Source organism: Serinus canaria, chromosome 18 (assembly GCF_022539315.1).
Source record: "Serinus canaria isolate serCan28SL12 chromosome 18, serCan2020, whole genome shotgun sequence".
In the NCBI taxonomy this organism is placed as follows: domain Eukaryota; kingdom Metazoa; phylum Chordata; class Aves; order Passeriformes; family Fringillidae; genus Serinus; species Serinus canaria.
Genome location: NC_066331.1, coordinates 5,923,520 through 5,945,480, shown reverse-complemented (window position 1 = coordinate 5,945,480; position 21,961 = coordinate 5,923,520). Strand labels below are relative to the sequence as shown.

Sequence of the window (21,961 nt, the reverse complement as noted above, 5' to 3'; positions counted from 1 at the left end):
GAGGAGACTGGTAGCAGAGGGCAGGCGGGTGGCATAGAAATTCTGCAAAGGAGAACAAACCTGTGAAAAGTCTAATTACTTGTCATAAATTTTTGTCATAAATATTGCTGGGACAATATTGCTTGGCCTTGGACAAGAGTGTCCTCAGCGAAAAGGTACAAGGAGCACACAGGAAAGGATGTGCTGGGCCAACAACTGTGGTACTCTGCTGTCTGGCTGCTTCAGCTTTTTGTGAGACAGCTGATTTTTTTTTTTATTTTTTTTTTCTTCTTTTTGCATTGATTTGTGGAACTAACAGAACATGAACTGCAGTGGAATTAAAGGTTGTTTCCACAGAGTAGCTGTAGAAACATATACCACTTATTTACAGGCCTAGTGTGAGATGTGGGCTCTGTCCCTAGCAGCAAGACCCTCAGGGCTGTCAGCTCTGCACTCTGCAGGATACTGTAAGGCTGAGTCCTTGCAGCCAGGCAAGGAAATTATTCCTTCTCCTCTCCCAAGCATGGGCATTATTTGTATTAGTGTTAATAATTTGTGTTGTGTTTGCTAAATAACAAAGGTGAGCAACCTTCCTGGCCTTGGGAGTTGCATTCCAAACCCATCATGTGAGTGGGGCCTGAAGACACCATCACCACCAGTAAGGATGGGAAGAAGGGGAATTGCAGGAAAATGAGCCAAGCAGAAGATGATAGTACATTTCCAATGGCAGAGGGGGTCTGAGTGAGCAGCCAGGCTCTGCTGAGGGCAAGCAGTGCTTTGCTGGTCCTATACCCACAGTGGGGTTTTGGGACCCCCAACAAAGAAACCCCACATTTGTACAGCTCCAAAAACACCTCCTGGGATGTTCTCCCCATGGAGAGGTTCACTTTGTTTGTAAAAAAAATCACTGCCTGAAGAAAGGCAAGCTGTCTACCTTACCATCTGACACAGTGAATCAGGAGTATTGGGAATGGAGGAAGAAGAAAGCTTGGAGCTTGGGCTGCCATGAAGAATGCCTGCCACTTCCTCAGCTGGGATGTTCTCTGGGCTGACCTGCAGAGGGTTTGAATGCCCTTTTCCCACACTGCAGCTGGGAGTGGGACTAGATGCTTATTCAGCTTGCACAGGCCAGAGCCTGTTGGGAATGTCAGGCTGCTGAGATCTGCAAAGCCCCCAGAGCCACATGGCCTCCCACAAGACCTGAGGCAGAACCCTGGGGGCAAGATGGATCTCAGCTCAGCATTTTGTGTGGCTGGTGGAAGCAGCAGCAGGAAGGCACGACCACACCCCCCCCCCGAATGTCTCAGCACCCCTGAGATGTTTTCCATCGTGAAAAATGTCAGTGATATTAAAAAGATTATATATATCCATAATACTTGAAGGGCTGTCAGTGATTAAAATGGAAGGCAGAGGCCGAGAGAGAGGGGGTGGCATAAAATGATCGAGAGACATGACTTATTTTGTCATGTCATCTGATGCCTCCCTCTCTCGCCCCAGCTAGGCTCCGGGAGCTGTTCAGAGCAGGGGAAGAACCCGCTCCAAATTTAGATCCTAGAAAAAAAAAAAAAAAAAAAAAAAAAAAAAAAAAAAAAAAAAAAAAAAAAAAAAAAAAAAAAAAAAAAAAATTAGAGAACCCAAATTGCGAGCGTGGCCTTGGGTAGTAGAGAGGGAGCTGCGTGGTGAGGAGGGTCGACATCCCTCGGAGCTTCTTCCGCGCCCGGGAACATGGATTTCTGTCTAAAAATAATGGGGGGGAGGTGGGGAAAAAAAAAGAAAAAGGAATACAGGCGCGCAGGCAGCAGCGAGCAGCGCCTGGCAGGCTGCCAGAGAAGAGGCAGTGACTGAGCATTTACAGCATCCCCGCCTCCCGCATGCGGCGGGGCAGGGGCTCGGCGCCGCATCACCCGCGGCCGGTACCGCACCGCGCTGCGCCGTACCGCACCGGGGGGGCCTGAGCGCCTCTGCCGGTGCCTGGGCGGCCCCGAAGGGGTTAAGCCGCGACCTGCCGCCGGGACCTACCCAGCCAGCCCGGCAACTCGGCGGCGCGCCGCAGGAGCGGGCGGCTGCGGCCGCCTCCAGCCCGCGCTCACCAGCGGCGGCACCGGCGGCAGCACCGCGCAGGTAACCGGGGCTGCGCGCCCCTAGCACCGGGCTGCGGTGCGGGGGGGGGAGGAGGAAGAGAAAGGTTCGATACGCTTGAGCATCGCGGGCTGCGGGGGGTGCCGGGCCCCGGCGGGCAGCTCGGTGCTGGGACGCCACCCGGGCCCGGCTCGGGCCCCCGCTGCGGCTGCGGGAGCCGGGCGGGTGCGGGAGCCGGCGGCGCGGCGGACGGCGCTGCGGGGGCCGTTCCCTGCTGCTTCCCCCATGGCGGTCGCTGCTCCTCTCAGCCCCGCACCTGATTAAGGATGGAGCTGTAAATCACCCTCCTGGCCCCCCTCCCCTTGGCGGCCCCTTTTGCCCCCCCCTGCATCCCCCCCATCCCTACTGCTCCCCCTCCAGGCCGTTCCTCCTCGCCCCCTCGCCTCTCCCGCGTCGCTCCCGCAGCTCCTCGCGCCGGCCCGCGGGCGATGGGGACCTAGCCCCGCAGCCGTGTCCTTCTTCCACCTGGCCACTCTTGGTCAAGGTCACTGCAGTAATTCCATATGAGCTGCTGGGTACTGCCGCCTTATCTCCCACACGGCTTCTGTTTCACTCCCTTTATATTCCAGGGAGGGGGGGATGATACTGTGTTTGATAAACCCGCAGCTCTAAACCCCGCTGGCAGCTCCAGCCCTGATTACGCTCCTCTCATCCTGCTCCAGCCCATGCTTCCCATCTCTTTCCATTCAGACTTCCCAGGCCATCTCATGGCGGGCAAAGTCCAACTGGGGTCAGGTTTCTGGCCAGGATGAGCAATGCCGGGATCCTGTCACTGGACCTTGGTGTTTGTCCAGCTAGGAAACCTGTTGGAGGCAGAAGGAACCATCCTGCCTCCTCCTCGGACTGCCGGTGTGCTTGCTGGTGTTTTTCAGGCTGGTGGCTCCTTTGAAGAATGTGACTTTATCTCCACCTGGGTGTTGGTGGAAAGTAGAGCATGGAGCCAAGTCCTGGAGGACTTTGCTGTGTTACTGCCCTTGTCCCGGAGGCGTTTCCGTGCCAGGCGGGCAGTGGCCTGGCCGACTGTACCATGGGCTCTCCCGGCAGGATCCAAAGGCCGTGCTGATGGGCTGCATTGCGAAAGGGAATCGGTGCAGGGAGCCGACTCGAGAGAAACTTTGTCAGCCCGCGAGCGTGGCCGTGCCAGGCTCCTCTCTGACTCACGGGAGATGTTGCTGGCGGAGCTGTGGGGCTGGCCCACAGGAGGAGGAGGTGCTGGACTGGTCGTGCGGGTTGTGTGGGACCGTGGTGGGTGCCGTGCATGGCTTGTAGGTACATCAGCACGGCCCTGGCCCAGTTCCAGTGGGATGGAGTGGTATCCTGAGCTGGGAGAGGGCTGGATGTGGTGCAGCAGCTGCAGTTCAAAGAGATTCTGGAACCCGAGGTGGGTGATGGAATGGACTCTGATAACTGCTGTCTGCAGACTGCTGTGTGGGGGAGATATTCCTCTGCTCACGTTTGTTATCTTGGATGGGGGGGAAATTGCCAGTGAGTTTTGTCACAGCTGCTGTGAGGGCTCTGGGAGCAGTTCAGCTCCCCAGTCCTGCGGTGCAGCCCTGCCGAGGGCAACGCAGCCTCTGCTTCTCCCTCAGCTTGGCTCTCTGATAAAATGAGGGGGAACATGTCTTCTCACCATGCAGGGAGAAGGTGAGGAGTTAGGACCAGCATGGTGCAGGGCAGAGGGTTGTGATGGGCTCATGTGAGGACAGGTCCAGACTGCCCCACGTCACTGCATCTGTGTCAGTGCAGCACATCCCAAGGACAGGCATTGCCCTGGGGAGGTACCAGGACAGCTCCCAGCCATGACAACCCCTGCAGCCCCTGTGTCTAGGACCAAAGGAGGCTCAGACAGCTTGGGGTTTTGGTGAGAGGGGCATTGCATTTTCCATCCTGCTGGCTAACCTGGCACTGGCTCTTAGCACCCTGAATTCGCCAGCCTCTCACAGGAGCAAAATTACTGAATTTGCAGGGAAAACATGCCTGAGCAGCTGCCAGCACTAGTGAGTCGTTATAGGCTCTGACTCATGACGAGGTTTTGGGTTTGCATGATGCAGCCTTGTCAGCACTGAGAGCCTTGGGCTGACAACTGGGACGAGCAGGGCTGCGTGCAGCTGCAGGTAGTGCATCTGAGTGTACAGGGGAACTTGTGGCTACATAACGGCTGGGAAGGTCTGAAATCAGCTTTGCCAGGACAGTGGAGTTGAGGCAGACAGGATCTGGAGGAGGGAGCTGCCATTTTCAGATGATTACTTTTAGAAGCAGACGTGCAGGGTAGAATCTCCAAATGTTGCTGAAACCAGAGTCAAAACTTGTGGTAGCTTGGCAATTCTGGGTATCACTTGCCATGAGATTTCTTTTCCCCTTGAGCATCCTGTATGTCTGAGTTGGTGAGTTGTGGCAGCCTAGCAGGGTGCACCTGATGCCAGGTGCCCCTATGATGGTCACATCTGCCTTGAGAAATGTCCCTGGTGCCAGCAAATGACTCTGGGAATGGGTCTTGGTGGTTGGGGTGATGCTGAGATCTCTGTGTCACTGTTCCCTGCTGCAGGCGCTGGTGAGGCTGTGGCCGTGCTCACTCATCCCTTCTCCACTGTTCCTGCCTGCCACCAGCAGGTCTCCAGCACCACAGCCATGACAACCTCGGCACTGCGTCGGCAGGTGAAGAACATCGTGCACAACTACTCAGAGGCAGAGATCAAGGTGCGGGAAGCCACCTCCAATGATCCCTGGGGTCCTCCCAGTTCTCTGATGTCAGAGATCGCCGACCTCACCTTCAACACAGTGGCTTTTGCCGAGGTCATGGGCATGATCTGGCGGCGGCTGAACGACAGCGGCAAGAACTGGCGTCACGTCTATAAAGCCCTCACCCTCCTGGACTACCTCATCAAAACTGGCTCCGAGAAGGTGACCCACCAGTGCCGGGAGAACCTCTACACCATCCAGACGCTGAAGGACTTCCAGTATGTGGACCGTGATGGCAAGGACCAGGGCATCAACATCCGGGAGAAGGTGAAGCAGGTGATGGCGCTGCTGAAGGATGAGGAGCGGCTGAAGCAGGAACGGGCGCATGCACTGCAGACCAAGGAGCGCATGGCCCTGGAGGGCATGGGCAGTGGCAGCCACCAGGTCACCTACGGCCGCCGGGCATCACCCTATGGTGAAGATTACAGCCGGACACGGGGCTCACCCTCCTCATTCAACTGTGAGTGTTACTGGCGGCTCACTTGGGCTCTCTCAGGGGAGGCAGATGTTGCATTTGGTTTGCACCTGCTTGGTGCCCGTCATTCTTCTGCATCTTTTGGGATGGTGGTGGTGAAGCCCATCCTGCACCACAGGGCAGAGATTTGGCTGGGCCAGTGGTGGATCCCAGCAACAGTGGCAGCTGGTGGTGCCTGCAGCCTTAAACTCATGGCTTGTTCGAGGTAGTGAGCTCTAAAGTGTGGCTACATCTCTTGGGGAGGCTGGGCATTGGGACAGAGGCCTTGAAACTGCTGATGTGCTTCCCAAAATACGTCAGTCCTGATACCACTCTTTCCCCTTTTCCTCTTTTATCTCCCAGCATCATCCTCATCCCCCCGGTTTGCCTCTGACCTGGAGCAAGCACGGCCCCAGACAACAGGAGAGGAGGAGCTGCAGCTGCAGCTGGCACTGGCCATGAGTCGGGAGGAGGCAGAGAAGGTAGAGTGGCCCTGCCTGTCCTGGGGAATGAGGCATCTCCCTTACCTTGCCTTATCTGTGAACACAGTGGGTCAGTTCCCTGGGAAGAGGCAGGATTTTGGGGGCTGCCTGAGGCTGGTGCATGTACCTGGAATTGTACCAGGCTGCTCGCATTGTGTCTGGCATCCAAAATCACCAGCAGGCAGATGGAGGCGTGGGCTGCCCCTGCTCCCTGTTCTTGTATTAGAGAGGACGGCACCAGGCTGGGATCTGTCCAGCCTCCCAGACCCCAGGATGAACTTATGGATTTACCCCAAAGCCCACCCCCCCAACCTGGCTGCCCTCCTCTGCCGAGGGCTTCTTGCCTACCCACAGAGGTTTTAGGAGGCAAGCCTTGCCCAGCAGTTTGTGTGGGTGCAGGGCCAGCAGCATCCCCAGGGCTGGAGGCTCACTGCATGCAGGTGCTCCCTCCCACTGTCTGGTCCTTTCAAATGGGCCTAGAAGGAGCACTGGGAACAGCCCCAGGAGGAATCAAGCATGTGAGATGTTGTGCCCAGTGTGAAGCCACCTCAGGCTGTCCCTTTTGTCTGCTGGCCTCTTTTCCACCAAGAATGGATTATTTGCTCACCAGAAACCAGCTAGCACGGCGTGCATGAGCCTGTGGGTACAGCTAGTACACAAAATCAGAGGGACCAAGGAGCTGCATGGCTGGACCAGTGGGCATCCCCTGGAGCTGGCACCCAGCACCATGAGCTCAGTCCTGCCAGGGCAGGGGATGTGCTCTGGAGATGGTGCTTGTTGCTGCCAGTCTTTCCTGCCCAATGGAGGCTCTTTTGGAGGCAAAGCAGGGTGTATATCCCTATTTTTGTCCTGGAATTGGAGTATTTATAGCCTCCTCACGCTGTTCCAATGAGCACTGAAGAAACACTCTCTGGAAAGTGTTGCCTTTTTGTTGGAGTCCATCTGGGCTGCACAGTCACATGCACACATTTATGGGTGTTGACACACATACACCCCATTCCCAGGGGAAGGAGCTGGGCAGGGGCTGCATGGAACCTGAGCAGGAGCTGTTTAAAGAGCACAGGAACACTGGGCTGGGGGTCTGCAGGCAAGGCCAGCTGGATGGGCACAGATGCTGTGCAAGCAGGCAAGGGGCTGCTGGAATGGCGGTGGCAAGGAGAGGGACAACCTCCAAGCAGTCTTGCGAGTTGAGGGCAAGCTGAAATGTCACCCAATTTCCTCTGTTGCCAGAAGCCACTTCCTCCACTTTCCAGTACAGATGAAGAAAGGCAATTGCAGCTCGCGCTCGCGCTGAGCAAAGAGGAGCACGAGAAGGTACCTGTGTTCTGCAGTCCTGGCGCTCCGCTCTCCTTGCACTTGGTCTTCTCTCTGTGGCACTGGAGCCCAAAACATCACCTCACTCCAGTGCCCGCTTTGCTTTTGCTGCTCCGGGCTGTCTGCTGAGTACTCTCCTGGGGGGCTTGGCCCTGGAAGAGCTGTCTGCTCAGATGCTGGGACTTTTTGGGTGGCAGCTCCTGTGCAGGGTGTGTCTCCTGGAGAAGGTGCTGTCTGCAGGGTTGCTGCGCTCACAGGCCCCTTCCCTTGTCCCCACAGGAAGTGAGGACCTGGCAAGGGGAGAACTCCCTGCAGCAGAGACCTGTGGAGGAGACTGCCCCAGGCAGGGACGAAGAGCAAGAAGAAGATAAGATGAAGAAAAGCCAGGTACAGCACTGGAGGCTGGGTGGCCATACAGGGGTGATCCTGCAGGTCTGCCTCAGGCTCCTCTCACCTCTTTATTCCCTTCCTGTCTGCAGTCCTCTATTCTGGAGCTGGCAGATATATTCGGGCCGGCGCCAGCCCCCTCCAGCCACACGTCTGCTGACCCATGGGATATGACAGGTGAGGACAACTTGCAGGCTGCCAAAATCTGGGACAGTGGCAGAAAGTTGTCCCATGCCTCTGTTCCTCCCCAGCAGCTCAGCAGGTGGTACTGCTGGAAGCCATGGTCCCCTGGCCTCATACCCACCACTCAGCATTCCTCTGTGCTCTGCATTGTTCCCCTCTCCCAGAGTTTCCCTTTTTTTCCAGATATGAAACCCAAAGTGGAGCCAGTGGCCTCTGCCTGGACCGGTGCAGCGGATCCCTGGGTGCCTGTCCCAGACCCTGGTGGGGAGCCCCTCTCCCAGGCGAGCGCCTCATCCCAGCAAACCCCTGCTGGGCCCTGGGACTTTCCCCCCAGCACCACTGCAGCCTCTGACCCCTGGGGGAAGGCACCGATGTCTTCTGGCTTCCCTCCTGCAGACCCCTGGGGAACAGCATCCCCCCCAGCCCCCCAGGGCTCCAATTCTACACCAGCTCCTGACCCTTGGGCTGCTGTGCCTGAGCAGCCTCCAATCCCTGGTAAGAGGCTCAATGGACCTTTTGGCTTTGCTGAGGATTGAGGACAGCCTTGAACATCACTACCCTCCTGCAAGTGGGCATCTCTGGGTTCTCCCCCCTTCCTCCTTCAACCAGCCCCTCAAGCACCCCCTTCCCACCCTCCTGACTTTCAGCAGGACCTCTCCTCATCCCTCAGCATCCTGAAGACTTAAGGAACTTTTAGGCTTTATCTTTGTACAGAAGAGGCTGCTTTAATTATCATGGCAGTTAATAGAGCCATCCCTTGGGAGCGGGTGGCAGCCCCACACCCCTCCAGCAGCAGTGTGATGCTGTGTCCCATTAGTGACACCTATTTGCTCAACCCAAATGACCCCTGTACACCCTGCCAGGACTAGACAGGACCGTTGCTGGTCACAGGTGCCATGTTGCAGATGGGGAAACAGTTGTAGGAGCAGCCTGTGTTTCAAAGCTCAGTGTCACTCTCAGTTCCTCCTGGGTGTTTCTTCCAGCCCCTGGAAGACCTGCATATGTTGCCCCCAGTTTTGGTCCCTGCTGAGGGTTGCAGAACCTGGTCTAGGGGCTAGTGCTGACTGCTAAAGCATTCCTGGAGACCTGTCCCCTCCACCTGTCCCTGCTAGGGCTGGGAAAGGGATCTGCTTGTTATGGGGTAATGGCTGCAAGCAGTAGGGGTGTCTTGGTCCGCAATGATCCCATAATCTAGCTCATCTAAGCCTTCCCCAGTGCACATTCCTGACCCCCAACCCCATGCCCCACACTGCATCCCCTCTTTGTCTCCTTGCAGGCAGCCACCCCTGCCTCTCTCCTGCCCTTCCATCTCCTGCCTCCTGCCTCCCTGCTTGCTCCCCTCCTTGAGTGTCCCCTCTTCCCCCCAGCTCCAGGGGGGAACGCTTTTGACCCGTTTGCAAAGCCGCCCGAGCCGCTGGAGCAGGAGCCCTCGCAGCCGCCCTCCTCGGCCAAGTCCAGCAGCCCTGTGGGTAAGAGCTGGGACTGGGGAGGTGGTGACCTGTCCCTGCCTGTGGCAGGGAGGTAGTTCTAGGGCTGGCCAGGTTGTGTGTAGTTGCTTGCTGGTGTGGCCAAATCTTGTTTCCATGGGCATGTGCTGTGGCCTCAGTCTGCCCCACAGCTGAGGAAGCAGCCCAAGTCTCTGTATGTACCCATGTCCCTACCTCTGCTGTCGCCCATGGTGGCTTGGGGGGATACTTTGGCGGGCCGTGCTGTAGGCTCAGCCCCATTGTGTCATGCTGTGACCTGGGGTGAAATGCGTTGTCAGCCACCCTGTGCAGTGACAAGGAGAATGCTGTCACCCTTGGTGTCTCCCAGCTGGCTCATGTGTTTCATCTCCTCTCTCTCCATGTCAGAGCCCGACCCCTTTGGCGACCTGTTCCCCAGCACCAGGCAGGATGGGGCAAAGAGCTTTGACCTTGCCAACCTTGCTGACTCCCTGCCTGAATCCAGCAAGGATCGGAAGGACTGTAAAACCCCCGAGGCCTTCCTTGGCCCTGCCGCCTCCTCCCTGGTCAACCTGGACTCCCTCGTCGCACCTAGTCCAGCCTCCAAGACCCGCAACCCCTTTCTCTCGGGTAGGTGCTGCAGGGCTGCTGGCCAGGGGCTTCCCTGCGCTTGGCAGGTAGTGGGCGGGGGAGAAAGAGAAGGAGAAGTGCTGGAGGTGGCCTGGCTGTCGTGACATGTCCTATCTTCTCCTTGCCAGGTCTGAGCACGCCATCCCCCACCAACCCCTTCAGCCTCTCCGAGCAGCCCAAGCCGACGCTGAACCAGATGCGGACCAGCTCGCCAGTGCCCGGCCTGCCCACCGGCCACCCCGCCAACTCCATGACCTACAGCGCATCCCTGCCGATGCCCCTCAGCAGCGTCCCCGCTGCCACCGCTGCCCTCCCCGCCTCCGCCAGTGCCTTTCCGCAGGCTGGCACCTTCCCCGAACTCCCCAGCACCTTGCCGCAGCCTTTACTGCCGCTGAGCGGCCCCCCGGCCCCGCCGTCCGCGCCCGGGGGGCTCAACCCCTTCCTCTGAACCCTCTGGACATCTGGACATGTGGACCCCCTCCCCAGCTGTTACAATCGCCCCGATCTTTCCTTCCACCAAGACTTGGGGGTTTGCTAAGCTGTACGGAGGGTACCCCCACGCAGCCCCCTCCCCGTGCCCACTAAGGGGGGCAGCCAGCATGAGCCCCCGTGCTTGACAGGCAACAGGGGACCCCTTCCCCTGCGAGGGCCAGGGTGGGGGGCCAGGGTAGGGCCGGCTGGGAGGCAGCCAGCATGAGCCTCGGTGCTTGACGGGCAGGAGGGAACCCCCTTCCCCTGTAAGGCGCCATGGCGGAGGCTTTACGAAGGGCTGTGGTGCGGGGGCTCCGCTCAGGGGGCCGGGCGGGTGCAGAGGGTTCGGTTGCTGGATGGACCCCCGGCGTGGTGGGGCTTTGCCCCAGAACAGCGAGGATCTGGGGCAGCACAGGGCCGGAGGTGGAAGCCGCGGGTCCTCCCACCCCGCAGGGTTCGCCCTCCCTTGGCTGCTCCCCCTCAGCCCCTTCCCGCCGCCACCGCCCCCCGCCCGCTTCTGGGCGCCGATCCAGGGGCAGGGGCGGCGGTGCTTGAGCGCTGTGATGGCGGTGGCGGCTGTGGGTGCCCGTGCAACAATAAACTGCGCTGAGCAACCCAGTGTATGCCTGTGAGTGCCCCGTGCAACTGTAAACTGCGCTGACGGACCCCGGCGTGCGGCAAGGGGGAGAAAACGGCGGTGGGCCGGTTAACGGGGCGGGACCGGAACTTTGGGGGTGGGGTCCCAGTGGGGGCGAGGTTGCGCCTCAGGGGCCGGGCGGTGTCTGAGGAGGGCGGTGGCACTGGGGGCGCGGCCAGGCCGGCAACGGGGCGGGGCCCGGGGAGCCGCCGCCATGTTGGCCGTGCCGCTGCGTTGTGCTCGCAGGTACCGGAGCGGCCGGGGGGGGCGGGTCCGACCCTGGGTGCGCTGGCTGCACTCCTCGCCAGCGTTGCTGCGCCATCACCGCTGCGCCATCACCGCTGCGCCATCGCCGCGTCCTCGCCACTCCGCGAATCCTCCCCGCACCTCTCCCGGTCCCCCTGCGTCCTCGCTGCAGCGCCCGCGTCCCCTGAATTCTCCTGCAACGCCCTGTACCCCATCTGCATTTCCTCTAGATTCTCCCTGCACCTTCCTGAATCCCTCATATAGCCTTTTCTCACCCGGACACTTCTCCTGCCTTCCCCGACGTCCTCCCCATATCCCTCTTCATACCCCTGTATGCTCCCTGAATCCTCCTGTCACTACCACAGCCCCTGCACGACTTTACATACTCTGTACCCCTGTTCTGCACCCCTTTCCCATCTCCTGCATCCGTCCTGCATCCCCATACCCAAACCCCGCATTTACCCGGCGGCAGAGGAGTCTCCCTGGTCCTCCCCTGTCCCTCACTCCCCTCACGATAAAGAGCCTGTGTCCCCCCTGCCCATAGCCACCCCACGAGAGGGGATTTTCCTTTCTGAAGGGGTGTTCTCCCTACGGACACGCATGTCAAGTCTCGCAGATGCTGCTCTTGCATTTACAACTCTTGAGTGTGCCCCCAAAGTGTGCTGGTGGGGGGCAGCTCTAGGAATGGCCTTGTCCTCACCATGGGTGGGTTGGGCAAACTGGAGAGCAGCCTCCTCTGAGCCTCCAGTGAGTGGGAAGGACTTGTAACATCCTAGGGGGGATTGGGGTGGACTGAGCCCCAGCAGAGCTTCCTGGGGCTGAGACTTTCCCTTGGCATGGAGAGCCAGTAGTGGGGGTCCTGGGGCACAGCAGGACCTGGGGTGGTGGTGCTGATGCTCTGGTTTGTCACGGCTCTGTCCAGAGGCTGAGCTTTGTTGTGGTGAGCAGGGAACCCCTGAGCCTGTTTGGTGTCACAGGCGCGCATTTCTAACGGGGATTGCGGCCATGGCCACGGTGGGAACACCCGACCCCCCCAGCGTCCCTCGTCACACCAACCGCCTGATTAATGAAAGGTCCCCGTACCTCCTGCAGCATGCCCACAACCCCGTGGATTGGTAAGAGCAATGGGGAGCCTTTCCCCTTCCTCCTCCTCCTCCTCTCCTTGTGCCCGTGGGGCTGAGGGACTCTTGTCTTCCCCCCACAGGTACCCTTGGGGTCAGGAAGCCTTTGATAAAGCAAAGACAGAAAACAAACTGATATTCCTGTCAGGTAACCAGAAACAAGGCATATTTCATGTCGCTGTGTGTTGGTCAGTAGATGATCAGATAAGCTGAGCTGCATCTTGAGCTGATGTGTGATTAGCCGCATAGGTATGGATGACCACCAAGAAGAGAGTACCATGTGCTGGAGTAGCTCTCTCTGAAAATGGGCTGCATGTAGGACCAGAGTCCTTGGCTAGCTTTTAAGATCAAGAGCTGGAGAGTTCAGGAGACTTTTCTCCTCCATCTCTTGTCCAGGGAGGCAGCAGCTCTTGCCCGTAGCAAGGTCCCCATCTCTGAGTGTTCTCCCCATCATGTGTTTCCTGCTCTCTGCAGAGGACCATTCCTTACCCTTCTGAGCTTGTTTGCAGTTGGCTACTCCACCTGCCACTGGTGCCATGTCATGGAGGAGGAGTCCTTCAAGAGCAAGGAGATTGGGGACATCATGAATGAGCACTTCGTATGCATCAAAGTGGATCGTGAGGAGCGGCCAGATGTGGACAAAGTCTACATGACATTTGTGCAGGTGAGGGAGGCACAGGCAGGGCCCAGGAGGCTTTGACTGGTTCTCTCAGGGTGTTGTTTATTGTCATGTTCCTCAGGCAAGAAGAACCAGTATATGAGGTGGTCTGGATGGGTCTCAACGGTGGACAGAAGCACACATCTCTCTTTGAGTGAAGCTCTTGGATGTGCTGGAAGGGCACAGAGCAGGTGCCTCTTGCATAACCTTGGTGCACATGCGTTTTGTCTTTCAGGCCACCAGTGGTGGAGGTGGTTGGCCCATGAGTGTCTGGCTGACCCCAGACCTCAAGCCCTTTGCTGGAGGGACGTATTTCCCTCCTGAGGACGGAGTTCATCGTGTTGGTTTTCGGACTGTGCTGCTCCGGATCGCAGAGCAGGTGTGGGGGCAGGAATGGTGTAACAGACAGGGCTGAACCAAAGGGAGCGCAGGGAAATTGGTCTGGGCTTGAAAGGTAACTGAGTTAGGAGATTCAGTTGTGAGGAAGAGTAGCCCAGACAACCAGCCAGAGCTTTGGCTTGGTTAGAAGTGGGTTTGAGCTGATTTGTGGAGGGTGATTGAGAACTGGAGGTGTGGTTCAGACTTGTGCAAGTCAAGAAGAACTCTTTCCCCTTGCATCTTAGTGGAAGGAGAACAAAGATGCCCTGTTGGAGAGCAGCCAGAGGATTCTGGAAGCATTGCGACACACATCAGAGATTCATGTGCAGGGCCAGGAGTCACCCCCACCAGCCGAAGAGGTGATGGACACCTGTTTCCAGCAGCTCTCCAGATCCTATGATGAGGACTATGGTGGATTTTCCAAATCCCCCAAGTTCCCCACCCCAGGTAAGTCTGGTCTCTTCTGCTGAGACCTGCTGTGAGGCAGACAGCAGCGTGGGACTGGAGCCCACCCCACAGCCTCTCGTTATCTCCCTTTGTTTCAGTGAATTTGAATTTCCTGTTCACGTACTGGGCCCTGCACCAAACAACTCCAGAAGGTGCCCGGGCACTGCAGATGGCTCTGCATACCCTCAAGATGATGGCCCATGGGGGCATCCACGACCACATTGGTCAGGTAGGAGTAAATCTTTGGGGGTAAGCCCCTTTCATGGTCAGGAGGTGTGAGGTTGAGATGTGAGGTAGAGACCACATCTTCACATGGTCTCTGCAGGGATTTCACCGCTACTCCACCGACCAGCAGTGGCATGTTCCTCACTTTGAGAAGATGCTCTATGACCAGGGGCAGCTGGCAGCTATATACAGCAGGGCCTTCCAGGTACAGGTTTGGCATCCCTCTGTGTGGCTCCCACTCCTGCAGGCTGCAAGGACTGGCCTGATTTGGGGAGCAGCTTCAAAGCATTTTCCTCAAGATACTCCCCATCCCATGGGCATGGAGCAATCCCTTCATCTCCTGTTGTTTATCCAGAAGTGCTGCACAGACCTGTGACAGTGTAGCCCCGGGGCTTTGAGCATAATGGGGGAAGAAACAGCCTGTGGGGTGGTTTTTGCAAGTCAGCAGACAATGCTGCTGCCTTTGACCTTGGTGTAACTCCAGCGTTACTCTCCACTGCCCTTTGTAGATACGCAGTACTCACTGAGGGTAGACTTCTGTTGAAGGCCTTACTCTGAATCCATCCCTCATTTAAAATCCATGGACTTTCAAATGCTCCTTTGACAACTCTTCAAATTGAAATCTCTCACCACATCTTGCTGTGTCTCTTGCCCCCTCCCACCCATGTAACACTGTTATCCTGTGTCTCACACAGATCTCTGGTGATGAATTCTTTGCTGATGTTGTCCGAGACATTCTGCTCTACGTCTCACGTGACCTGAGCGACCAGGTAGCCTCTTCCTTGAGCTGACCCAAAAGGACCCACTTACCCCACCCTGGGATGTGGCTTGGGGCTGTTTTTCCCTCTTTTCCATCCCAGCTGAGCTCAGTCTGGAGCACTTCTGAGGCTCATTAGCCAGACTGCCAGCCCTGGAGTGATGGGGAGCTGGCTGAAAGTGCTATCCTGGAGCTGGAGGATCTCTCTGTTGCACTTTTCCCAGGCAGGAGGTTTCTACAGTGCAGAAGATGCAGATTCCTACCCGACCACTACATCTAGAGAGAAGCGAGAAGGAGCTTTCTGTGTGTGGACAGCCAAGGAGCTCCGGGCTCTCCTCCCTGACCCTGTTGAGGGGGCCACAGAGGGGACAACCTTGGGAGATGTCTTCATGCACCACTATGGAGTGGAAGAGGCTGGCAACGTGGACCCCATGAAGGTGAGGGAGAGCAAAGACTTGCCTAGTATCAGGAGCACTGATGAGGAACCTGCATCCATAGGCATGGAGGGATGGCAGAGCAGCCCCAAAACACTCAGAGTCCAACATGTCCCAAGTCTGATGGCATTCCTAGAACGTGTCTCCCTCTCCCTTCAGGACCCCCATCAGGAGCTGAAGGGAAAGAACGTCCTCATTGCCCGCTGCCCCCTGGAGCTGACGGCAGCTCAATTCAGGCTGGAGCCAGGCCGCCTGAGTGCCCTGCTGCAGGAATGCCAGCAGAGACTGTCCTCAGCCCGGGCACAGCGGCCACGGCCACACCTGGACACCAAGATGCTGGCAGCATGGAATGGTGAGGGGTGGCTCTGCTCTGAGGACACATGCCTTGGCTGGACCCCCACCAGGGCATGGTAGCAACAGGTCCTCCTGGGACTGAGAAGCTCCCACAGAGGCACTGGGTAGGCTGTGACTGGGACCTGTGATCAGGGGCTGTGTGGAAGCAGCCCCACACCTGCAAGCCTTGGGAGCATCGGGGTACTGCTGTGGCTTTATTTCCTCCCCCAGCGGCCAGCAGAGAGCAGCAGAACTCTTTCCCTGGCTCAGTTCAGCTCCTCTGGCTGAGCTGTGGGGAACGGGTCTGAGTTTGGGACCCAGGACCCTGGTGGCCACAGAGCCCATCCCAGCCACTGCTGCATGGGTGTGGGATGACAGCACTGTGTCTGTCTGGGGGTCCTGCCTCAGGAATCACTGCAGGACCCCCGGCTCTGTTCACAGCAGTAAATTCCTGAGTGTTTGGGTCTGGAGCTGGCATGGGCTGGAGTTACCCTGCAAACTGGAATAGTCTTGAGCCCTGTATCTGCCCACAAGTGAGGGCTAAGCCCTTGCTGACCTTACAGTACTTTTCCTGTCTTTTTGGTGACAGTGAATGACTTCATTAGTGATTGGAACTGAGCAGAAGAGCTAAGATCTGACATCAGGGAGGATGAGCTTCATGTTGAGCCTCCTTCAGAGGACTGACAGTGACACTCTTGCAGGTTCCATGTACTCCCCCTGACCTGTCCTGCTGTCTCTGCCTCTGCAGGGCTGATGATCTCAGGCTTTGCCCAGGCTGGGGCTACCCTGGCCGAGCCTGGATATGTGAGCAGGGCTGCACAGGCAGCTGCCTTCCTGAGGACACACCTTTTCGACCCCGACAGTGGGAGGCTGCTGCGGAGCTGCTACCAGGGCAAGCACAACTCAGTGGAGCAGAAGTGAGTATCAGAGACTCCACAGACTTGACTGGCCACCTGCAGGTGCTGCTCAGACCCCCAGCATTCCCTCTCCTCTCTTCCAGGCAGGACTGAACTGGGAGGGAGGGAGGCTGTTTGTTTTGTATAGAGCTTCAGTGCATTTAGGAAGGATTAGTGTCTCCTGTCCAGTGAGGAAGAATTGAAGTCAAAACCTTTTCTATTCCTCATCTTTCATGCTGGCAAGTGTCCCCTACCGTCTCCTCCTGTACAGAACGCTGGGGCTGAGTTGGGTGATGGCCACAGCCATTGCTTTGCTTGGTGGCGTCTCCTTGGGTATCAGAGACCAGTAAGCAGGGCTTTGCTGGGTTGGAGAACGTTTCTAATCTGCTCAGTTTAGAGATTCTGATTTTCCTTCCCTGTCTGCCTCTTACAGTGCTGTGCCCATCCAGGGCTTCCTGGAGGACTATGTCTTTGTCATCCAGGCACTTTTTGACCTGTATGAAGCCTCACTGGAGCAGGGCTGGCTGGAGTGGGCCCTTCATCTCCAGCACATGCAAGACAAGCTCTTCTGGGACCCTAAAGGCTTTGCTTATTTCTCCACTGAGGGCAGTGATCCCTCTCTTCTCCTGCGTCTCAAGGATGGTGAGCTCAGGGACCTGGAAATGTCTTCCATGGATTGTGATGTGGGAGGATGGGGCTGATGGCAGGTGGTGGTGAGGCACTGGGCTGATGGCAAATGTTGTCCTTTGCAGACCAAGATGGAGCAGAACCCACTCCTAACTCTGTCGCTGTCACAAACCTGCTCCGAGCAGCTTGTTACTCTGGTCATATGGACTGGGTGGAAAAAGCAGGCAAGATCTTGTCTGCCTTCTCAGAGAGGCTGCAGAAGATCCCAATAACCCTCCCAGAGATGGTCCGGGCTACTGCTGTCTTCCATCGCACCCTCAAACAGGTATGGGCTGGGGCTCATTGTCCCCTGCAGGACCTGCTGTAGGAAATGTGGCTGCCAATGGCATGGGTGCGGTCACAGCTCTGTTTTCTCCCTCCTGCCATCCACCCTCCCCCTGGATAGGTCGTCATCTGTGGGGACCCCCAAGGAGAAGACACCAGAGAGATGCTGCATTGCGTCCGCTCTGTCTTCAGCCCAAACAAGGTAGAGGTGCTCCCTGCCTGCCAGCCCTTCCCTGGTCTCTGCTGCGTGCATTGCTGGTGTTTCATCCTTTCAGTGCAGCTGTTACACCCATCCTCCTCTGTTCTGCCTCTCTTCTGGGAAGCATCCTGTCCTTTTCATTCCTAAGCATAGGCACACGGCCATAGCTGCAGCCCTCTCCCTGCACAGAGCATGGGCAGCTCAGCCCAGAAGTGGCTGCAGCAGTGGTTGTTATTGCTGCTAGCTCTTTATGCTGCTCTCAGTATAAAGCCCAGTGCATTCCCAAGGGGAAACCTTTCATTCAAGTGTGAATGTGTCATGCGTAGTGTGAATGTGTCATGTCCTGTGCAGACCCAGTTGGTATCTGTGTCACCTGCTGCCTGGAGACACCCTTGTATCCTTGGAAGGGATGAGGCAGTGCTTCACCCCAGTTCTGGGTACCACCAGCTGCGAGAGGCTGGCTTTTCCCAAAGCTCTTCTCCCATTCAGCAGCTGTTGCTGTGTATAGGGGTTCCTGCCTGGCTCTGCTTGTCCTCATCCTTGCTTTGAGATGTATCAGTGCGTCCTACAGAGGGGGCTGGAGTTGTTGGCTGCATCTGGAGCTGGCAGGGAATGGCAACACAGCAGCTGGTGCCCATCATCCTTGGTCCCTGCTTTGGGAATGATGGCTTTGACCTCAGCAAAGCTGTGGAGCTGAGGGAAATAGGACTGGGCTGTGAGCGAGGGAGCTTGGTGTTTGGATTGGATTCATCCCTGGCAATTGGGTCCTGGTGCCAGGGACAGGCTTGTTCAGCCTCAGTGTCTGGGGAGCTGAGGCCAAAGCGCCACTTTGCCTCTGTAACCCCAGCTAGGATGAGCTGGGGAGGGCTGAGCCATCAGCACAGAATCCTCTGCTCTGTACTCTTGTTAGCTCAGCCCACAGTGGTGTCACCCCTAAAACTCTGCCTAGTGATGTTTAATGTCAGCATTGGGGGAGGAGGGACACATTCCAGGGACATGAGTGGGGGCACACAGCTCTCTGTCCTTCCTCTGCCATCACCCATCCAGCAGTGCTCTTGTTCCATGCAGGTCCCTATTTTGTGTGCGAGGTCTCTATTCCCACACTCGTCCTCTGTCCCTTTGAAGGATTACACTGGGTGACCCAGTTTGCAGGAACAGGAGCCCAGCACCATTGCTAATAACCCTCTACCCACAGCTGTTCAGCCCTTGGTCCCCTGAGCCCACACCAGCAGTTTTGGGGTCTTGAGCAGAACAAATAGCACAGCCATGTCCTCTTCTTCCTTGCAGTCTGGCTCCCTCCTGGAAAGCTGGTAACAAGCCTGGCTGGTGGGGATGCTCCTTCCCCAGGGGAGGATCTTTCTCCTTCAAGCTTTTGCATTCCTTGGGGAAGGGAGAAGATGAGGGCTGGGTATTCTGGATGGATATTTCCATGGGGAAGTGAAGCAATGGCCATGCCTGCCCGGGCTGCTTGCAGGGGACCTATGCTTTGAAGGGCATGTGAGATGAGAGGCTGGCAGCTGCCAGGGTGGGAATCTAGCTTTGTTTGCCCTTTGTGTGTTCCTCATGTTGCGATGATGGGATGGAGCCAAAGCTGTTTCAGCTTGACTTTGTTTCCTGGAAGAAAAATTGTGGCAGGAGGGAAAAGCTCTCCTCCAGAGGAGCATAGCCCTTTGGACCCGTATCTCCCCCAAGCATGAGCGTGCAGAAGTGGTAGGAGCATGATCTCTGGCAGTAGCAATGGCTCCTCCCCTTGCAGAGGTGATGGGAGGAAGAGGGGAGAATCCCACTTCTCAGAGAGTTGCACTACCTTAGGGATCAGCCCACTGCCTCCCAACAGCCATCCCTCTTTCCATGCTGCATCACACAGACAGGAGCATGCTCCTGTTCCCACCTGCCTCCATCCCCCCTTCAGTTGCTCCTCAGATCTTCTTCCCTGCCTCGGAAAGCTGCCCTAAGCAGAGCAGCCCTGGGTCACCTGCTCCAGGGACATGGCTGATTTGGGAATTGCCTTTGCCAAGGAGTTGGTGGAACATCCCTGTTCCACTGTGTCCCCATTCCCTTTGTGCCAGCAGGGTGCTGGGGCCAGGCTTGTGTGCAGGAACACAATTAATTAGGTTGTTCCAGTAATTAATTCCTTACAAACCTCACCCTGAAATCCTTGCTGTAACAAGATGCTAATGATAAAATTGCATTGAGGTTGTGATTTTAAATGGACCCTGGGTCTGGAGTAGCCCTTTGCTGCAGGCAGCTCTTTGGGGATGCAAGTAGGGGTGATGCTGATAGCTGTTCCTGTGGGTGTCCTGGTGCTGGGAGCAGAGAGGGTTTGTTCTCTGCTCTGGGGCTGGATCCCAGCTGCTGGTATAGATCCCTGCCCTGTTAATGGTCTTCAGGGTAATTATGAAGGATCCCATTATCTCCTCAGCTGCAGAGCCCTCGCCTGCAGCTCGCCTTCATCCTGGCCCTGTGAGAGAACCTTGGGGAGCTTGTGAGAAAAATGAATAATGAATTTCAGATTGGACATGAATTGGTAATTAATCTCTCCTGGAATTAATTCCAGACAAAGGCGAAGGGGGAAGAGATTGGGGGGAGCAGGAGGCAGGCAGGGAGACAGGCTGAGCCAGAGCTGGGTCAAGCAGATGTGGGGTGATGGAGAATAGGACAGGACTGCAGCAGCCACTATCCAGGGCAGGGACTTGGGGATGTGGTGCCCCCCTGGGGACACAAGGGTGTGGGTAGCCCCTGCCAGGCGTGAATGAGGCTCTCTGGATGTCAGTGCTGGGTCTTCTGCTGGCTCTAGTGTAGAGGATGCTGCGTGCCAGGTGAGCAGTGCCATGCTGGGAGATGTGTGTGCTGTGAGAGGCGGCATTTGGTGTCAGCATCCCTTGGTGGCATTGGCATGAGTAGTAGGGACATGTTGCAAGTGTGTCCATGCTCAGCAGACACATGCAGGGCTTGGATTGGGGCAGTCAACGGAGAGCTGTGTGCTCCAGCAGCAGGATGTTCCCTCTGTGCCTTGGGAAGAGACAGCCTTTTGCTCACCCTTTGCATCTCTGTCGGCATGAGGCTCGCTGCCAGCTCCTGGCCTTTCTCCTGATTAGCCTGTAAGCCCTGAGGCTTTAACAAACATTTTCCCTTTCAGAAAAGCTAATTATCCTGGCAGCCCAGTCATCACCTCTGGCTGATTGCTGCTGTGTCTGCTGGGAGATCCCCTGACCCACTGCTCATTGCTGCCTCAGGTTTCCTGGGAAGCCTGAGTAGGGCAGGAGGAACTGGTCTGCAGGTCAGATGGGGCAGTGCTGCAGCTGTTTCTGAGGCTGTTCTTTGGCTGGATAGGTGTCCCCAAGGAGCTGGCTAGACTGGGATGTGCCGGTCCCTGTGCTTCATCCTGGCTGCCAAGTGTCCGGTGTGGTTAATCTGCCACATCTCCATCACGCTTTTTCCTGCGCTGGCATTATAGGGATGTGACCACTGTGGGACCCTGGCAGAGGGCTGGAGTGGATCTCTTCAGCTCCCCATCCCCTCCCCATTTTGAGAGAGTGTGTGGGGGGACCCTGCCAGCCCTCAGCATGTCAGTGGGGCAGGAAGGACCAGCTGGTTGGTGCTGCCTGTGCTCTCTGGCTCTTACAGATCCTTCTCTGGGCAGGTGCTGATGGTCGCAGATGGAGACAGCGCTGGGTTCCTCTACCACCAGCTGCCTTTCCTTGCATCCCTGGAGAGGAAGGATGGGAAAGCCACTGCCTATATCTGCAGCAACTTCACCTGCTCCCTGCCTGTCACCTCTGCCCAGGAGCTGCGTGGGATGCTCAGCCCATGAGCCCCTCATTCCTGCTGCCTGTGGGAAGGGAAGAGTGGGACAGACTGGCATGGGAACATGGGAGAACCCCATAAGAGAGGCAACCTGAGCACTATCCCAGATGATTCCTAGCAGTGCAGTTGGGCTGTGCCATTCTGCACCTGCAGCAGGTCAGGGTCTGCTTGTACTGTTGTTTCAACACTGTCTCAGCACAACCGACTGTGGTCCTGAGTCCTGTTTTTGGTATGTCCAGGAGACACCCATGGAGGAGCATCTCCTGCCTCTGTATTCATGCTTGCTTCTCACCTCTTCTTGCTGAGGAAAAGGAAACCAAATTAAATATAAATCCCAGTGTTAATGGAGAAATCAGATGGGAAAACTGTTAGGGTTCCTATAGCAACCCATGGTAACACTGTCAAAAGCACCTGGATGGCTTAGGAGTCAAGCGCTCTTAAAAGTGTTACTGGCTACAACAGCTGTGGTATTTTTCCATTACAGAGGAGTTTGTAACATACATTAACTGAATATATACTGCATGGAAAAAACTGCTGATTACAGCCGATATAAAGTTTATTCTTTCTTTCCTCCCCTCCTTCCCTTCTTGTCCTCCCTGCTTCCAAATGGGTGAGTACCAGGTTTTCAGCATCACTCTGACACCCTGGG

The 21,961-nt window shown here is 56.8% G+C and overlaps 2 protein-coding genes across 10 annotated transcripts; both read left to right on the top strand.

Annotated features, from left to right (window-relative positions):
- Window positions 1-1,977: 1,977 nt before the first annotated feature.
- EPN3 (epsin 3) lies at window positions 1,978-10,846 on the top strand. 5 transcript variants are annotated; one of them, XM_050981560.1, is made up of 10 exons: window positions 1,978-2,100; window positions 4,664-5,317; window positions 5,675-5,793; window positions 7,024-7,107; window positions 7,387-7,494; window positions 7,587-7,671; window positions 7,861-8,172; window positions 9,045-9,146; window positions 9,531-9,752; window positions 9,881-10,846. In XM_050981560.1, the coding sequence occupies exons 2-10, from the start codon at window positions 4,747-4,749 to the stop codon at window positions 10,198-10,200; spliced, it is 1,923 nt and encodes a 640-aa protein (XP_050837517.1). In that variant the 5' UTR covers window positions 1,978-2,100; window positions 4,664-4,746; the 3' UTR covers window positions 10,201-10,846. The 5 variants fall into 5 exon arrangements, 4 of the variants coding, with proteins under 4 accessions (XP_050837517.1, XP_018774575.2, XP_018774574.3 ...); XM_018919029.3 differs by lacking the exon at window positions 1,978-2,100 and adding an exon at window positions 3,127-3,327; XM_009094397.4 differs by lacking the exon at window positions 1,978-2,100 and adding an exon at window positions 3,356-3,499.
- Window positions 10,847-11,001: 155 nt separating this feature from the next.
- SPATA20 (spermatogenesis associated 20) lies at window positions 11,002-21,517 on the top strand. Of its 5 annotated transcripts, none has more exons than XM_018919026.3 (16): window positions 11,002-11,106; window positions 12,084-12,221; window positions 12,311-12,375; window positions 12,737-12,891; window positions 13,121-13,264; window positions 13,509-13,710; window positions 13,809-13,939; window positions 14,036-14,140; window positions 14,631-14,705; window positions 14,917-15,129; window positions 15,286-15,478; window positions 16,208-16,376; window positions 16,789-16,997; window positions 17,108-17,307; window positions 17,428-17,508; window positions 21,149-21,517. In XM_018919026.3, the coding sequence occupies exons 1-16, from the start codon at window positions 11,075-11,077 to the stop codon at window positions 21,317-21,319; spliced, it is 2,283 nt and encodes a 760-aa protein (XP_018774571.2). In that variant the 5' UTR covers window positions 11,002-11,074; the 3' UTR covers window positions 21,320-21,517. The 5 variants fall into 5 exon arrangements, with proteins under 5 accessions (XP_018774571.2, XP_050837339.1, XP_050837338.1 ...); XM_018919027.3 differs by having other exon boundaries at window positions 11,030-11,106; window positions 12,055-12,221; XM_009094396.4 differs by having other exon boundaries at window positions 11,040-11,106; window positions 12,029-12,221.
- The last annotated feature ends 444 nt before the right edge of the window (window positions 21,518-21,961 follow it).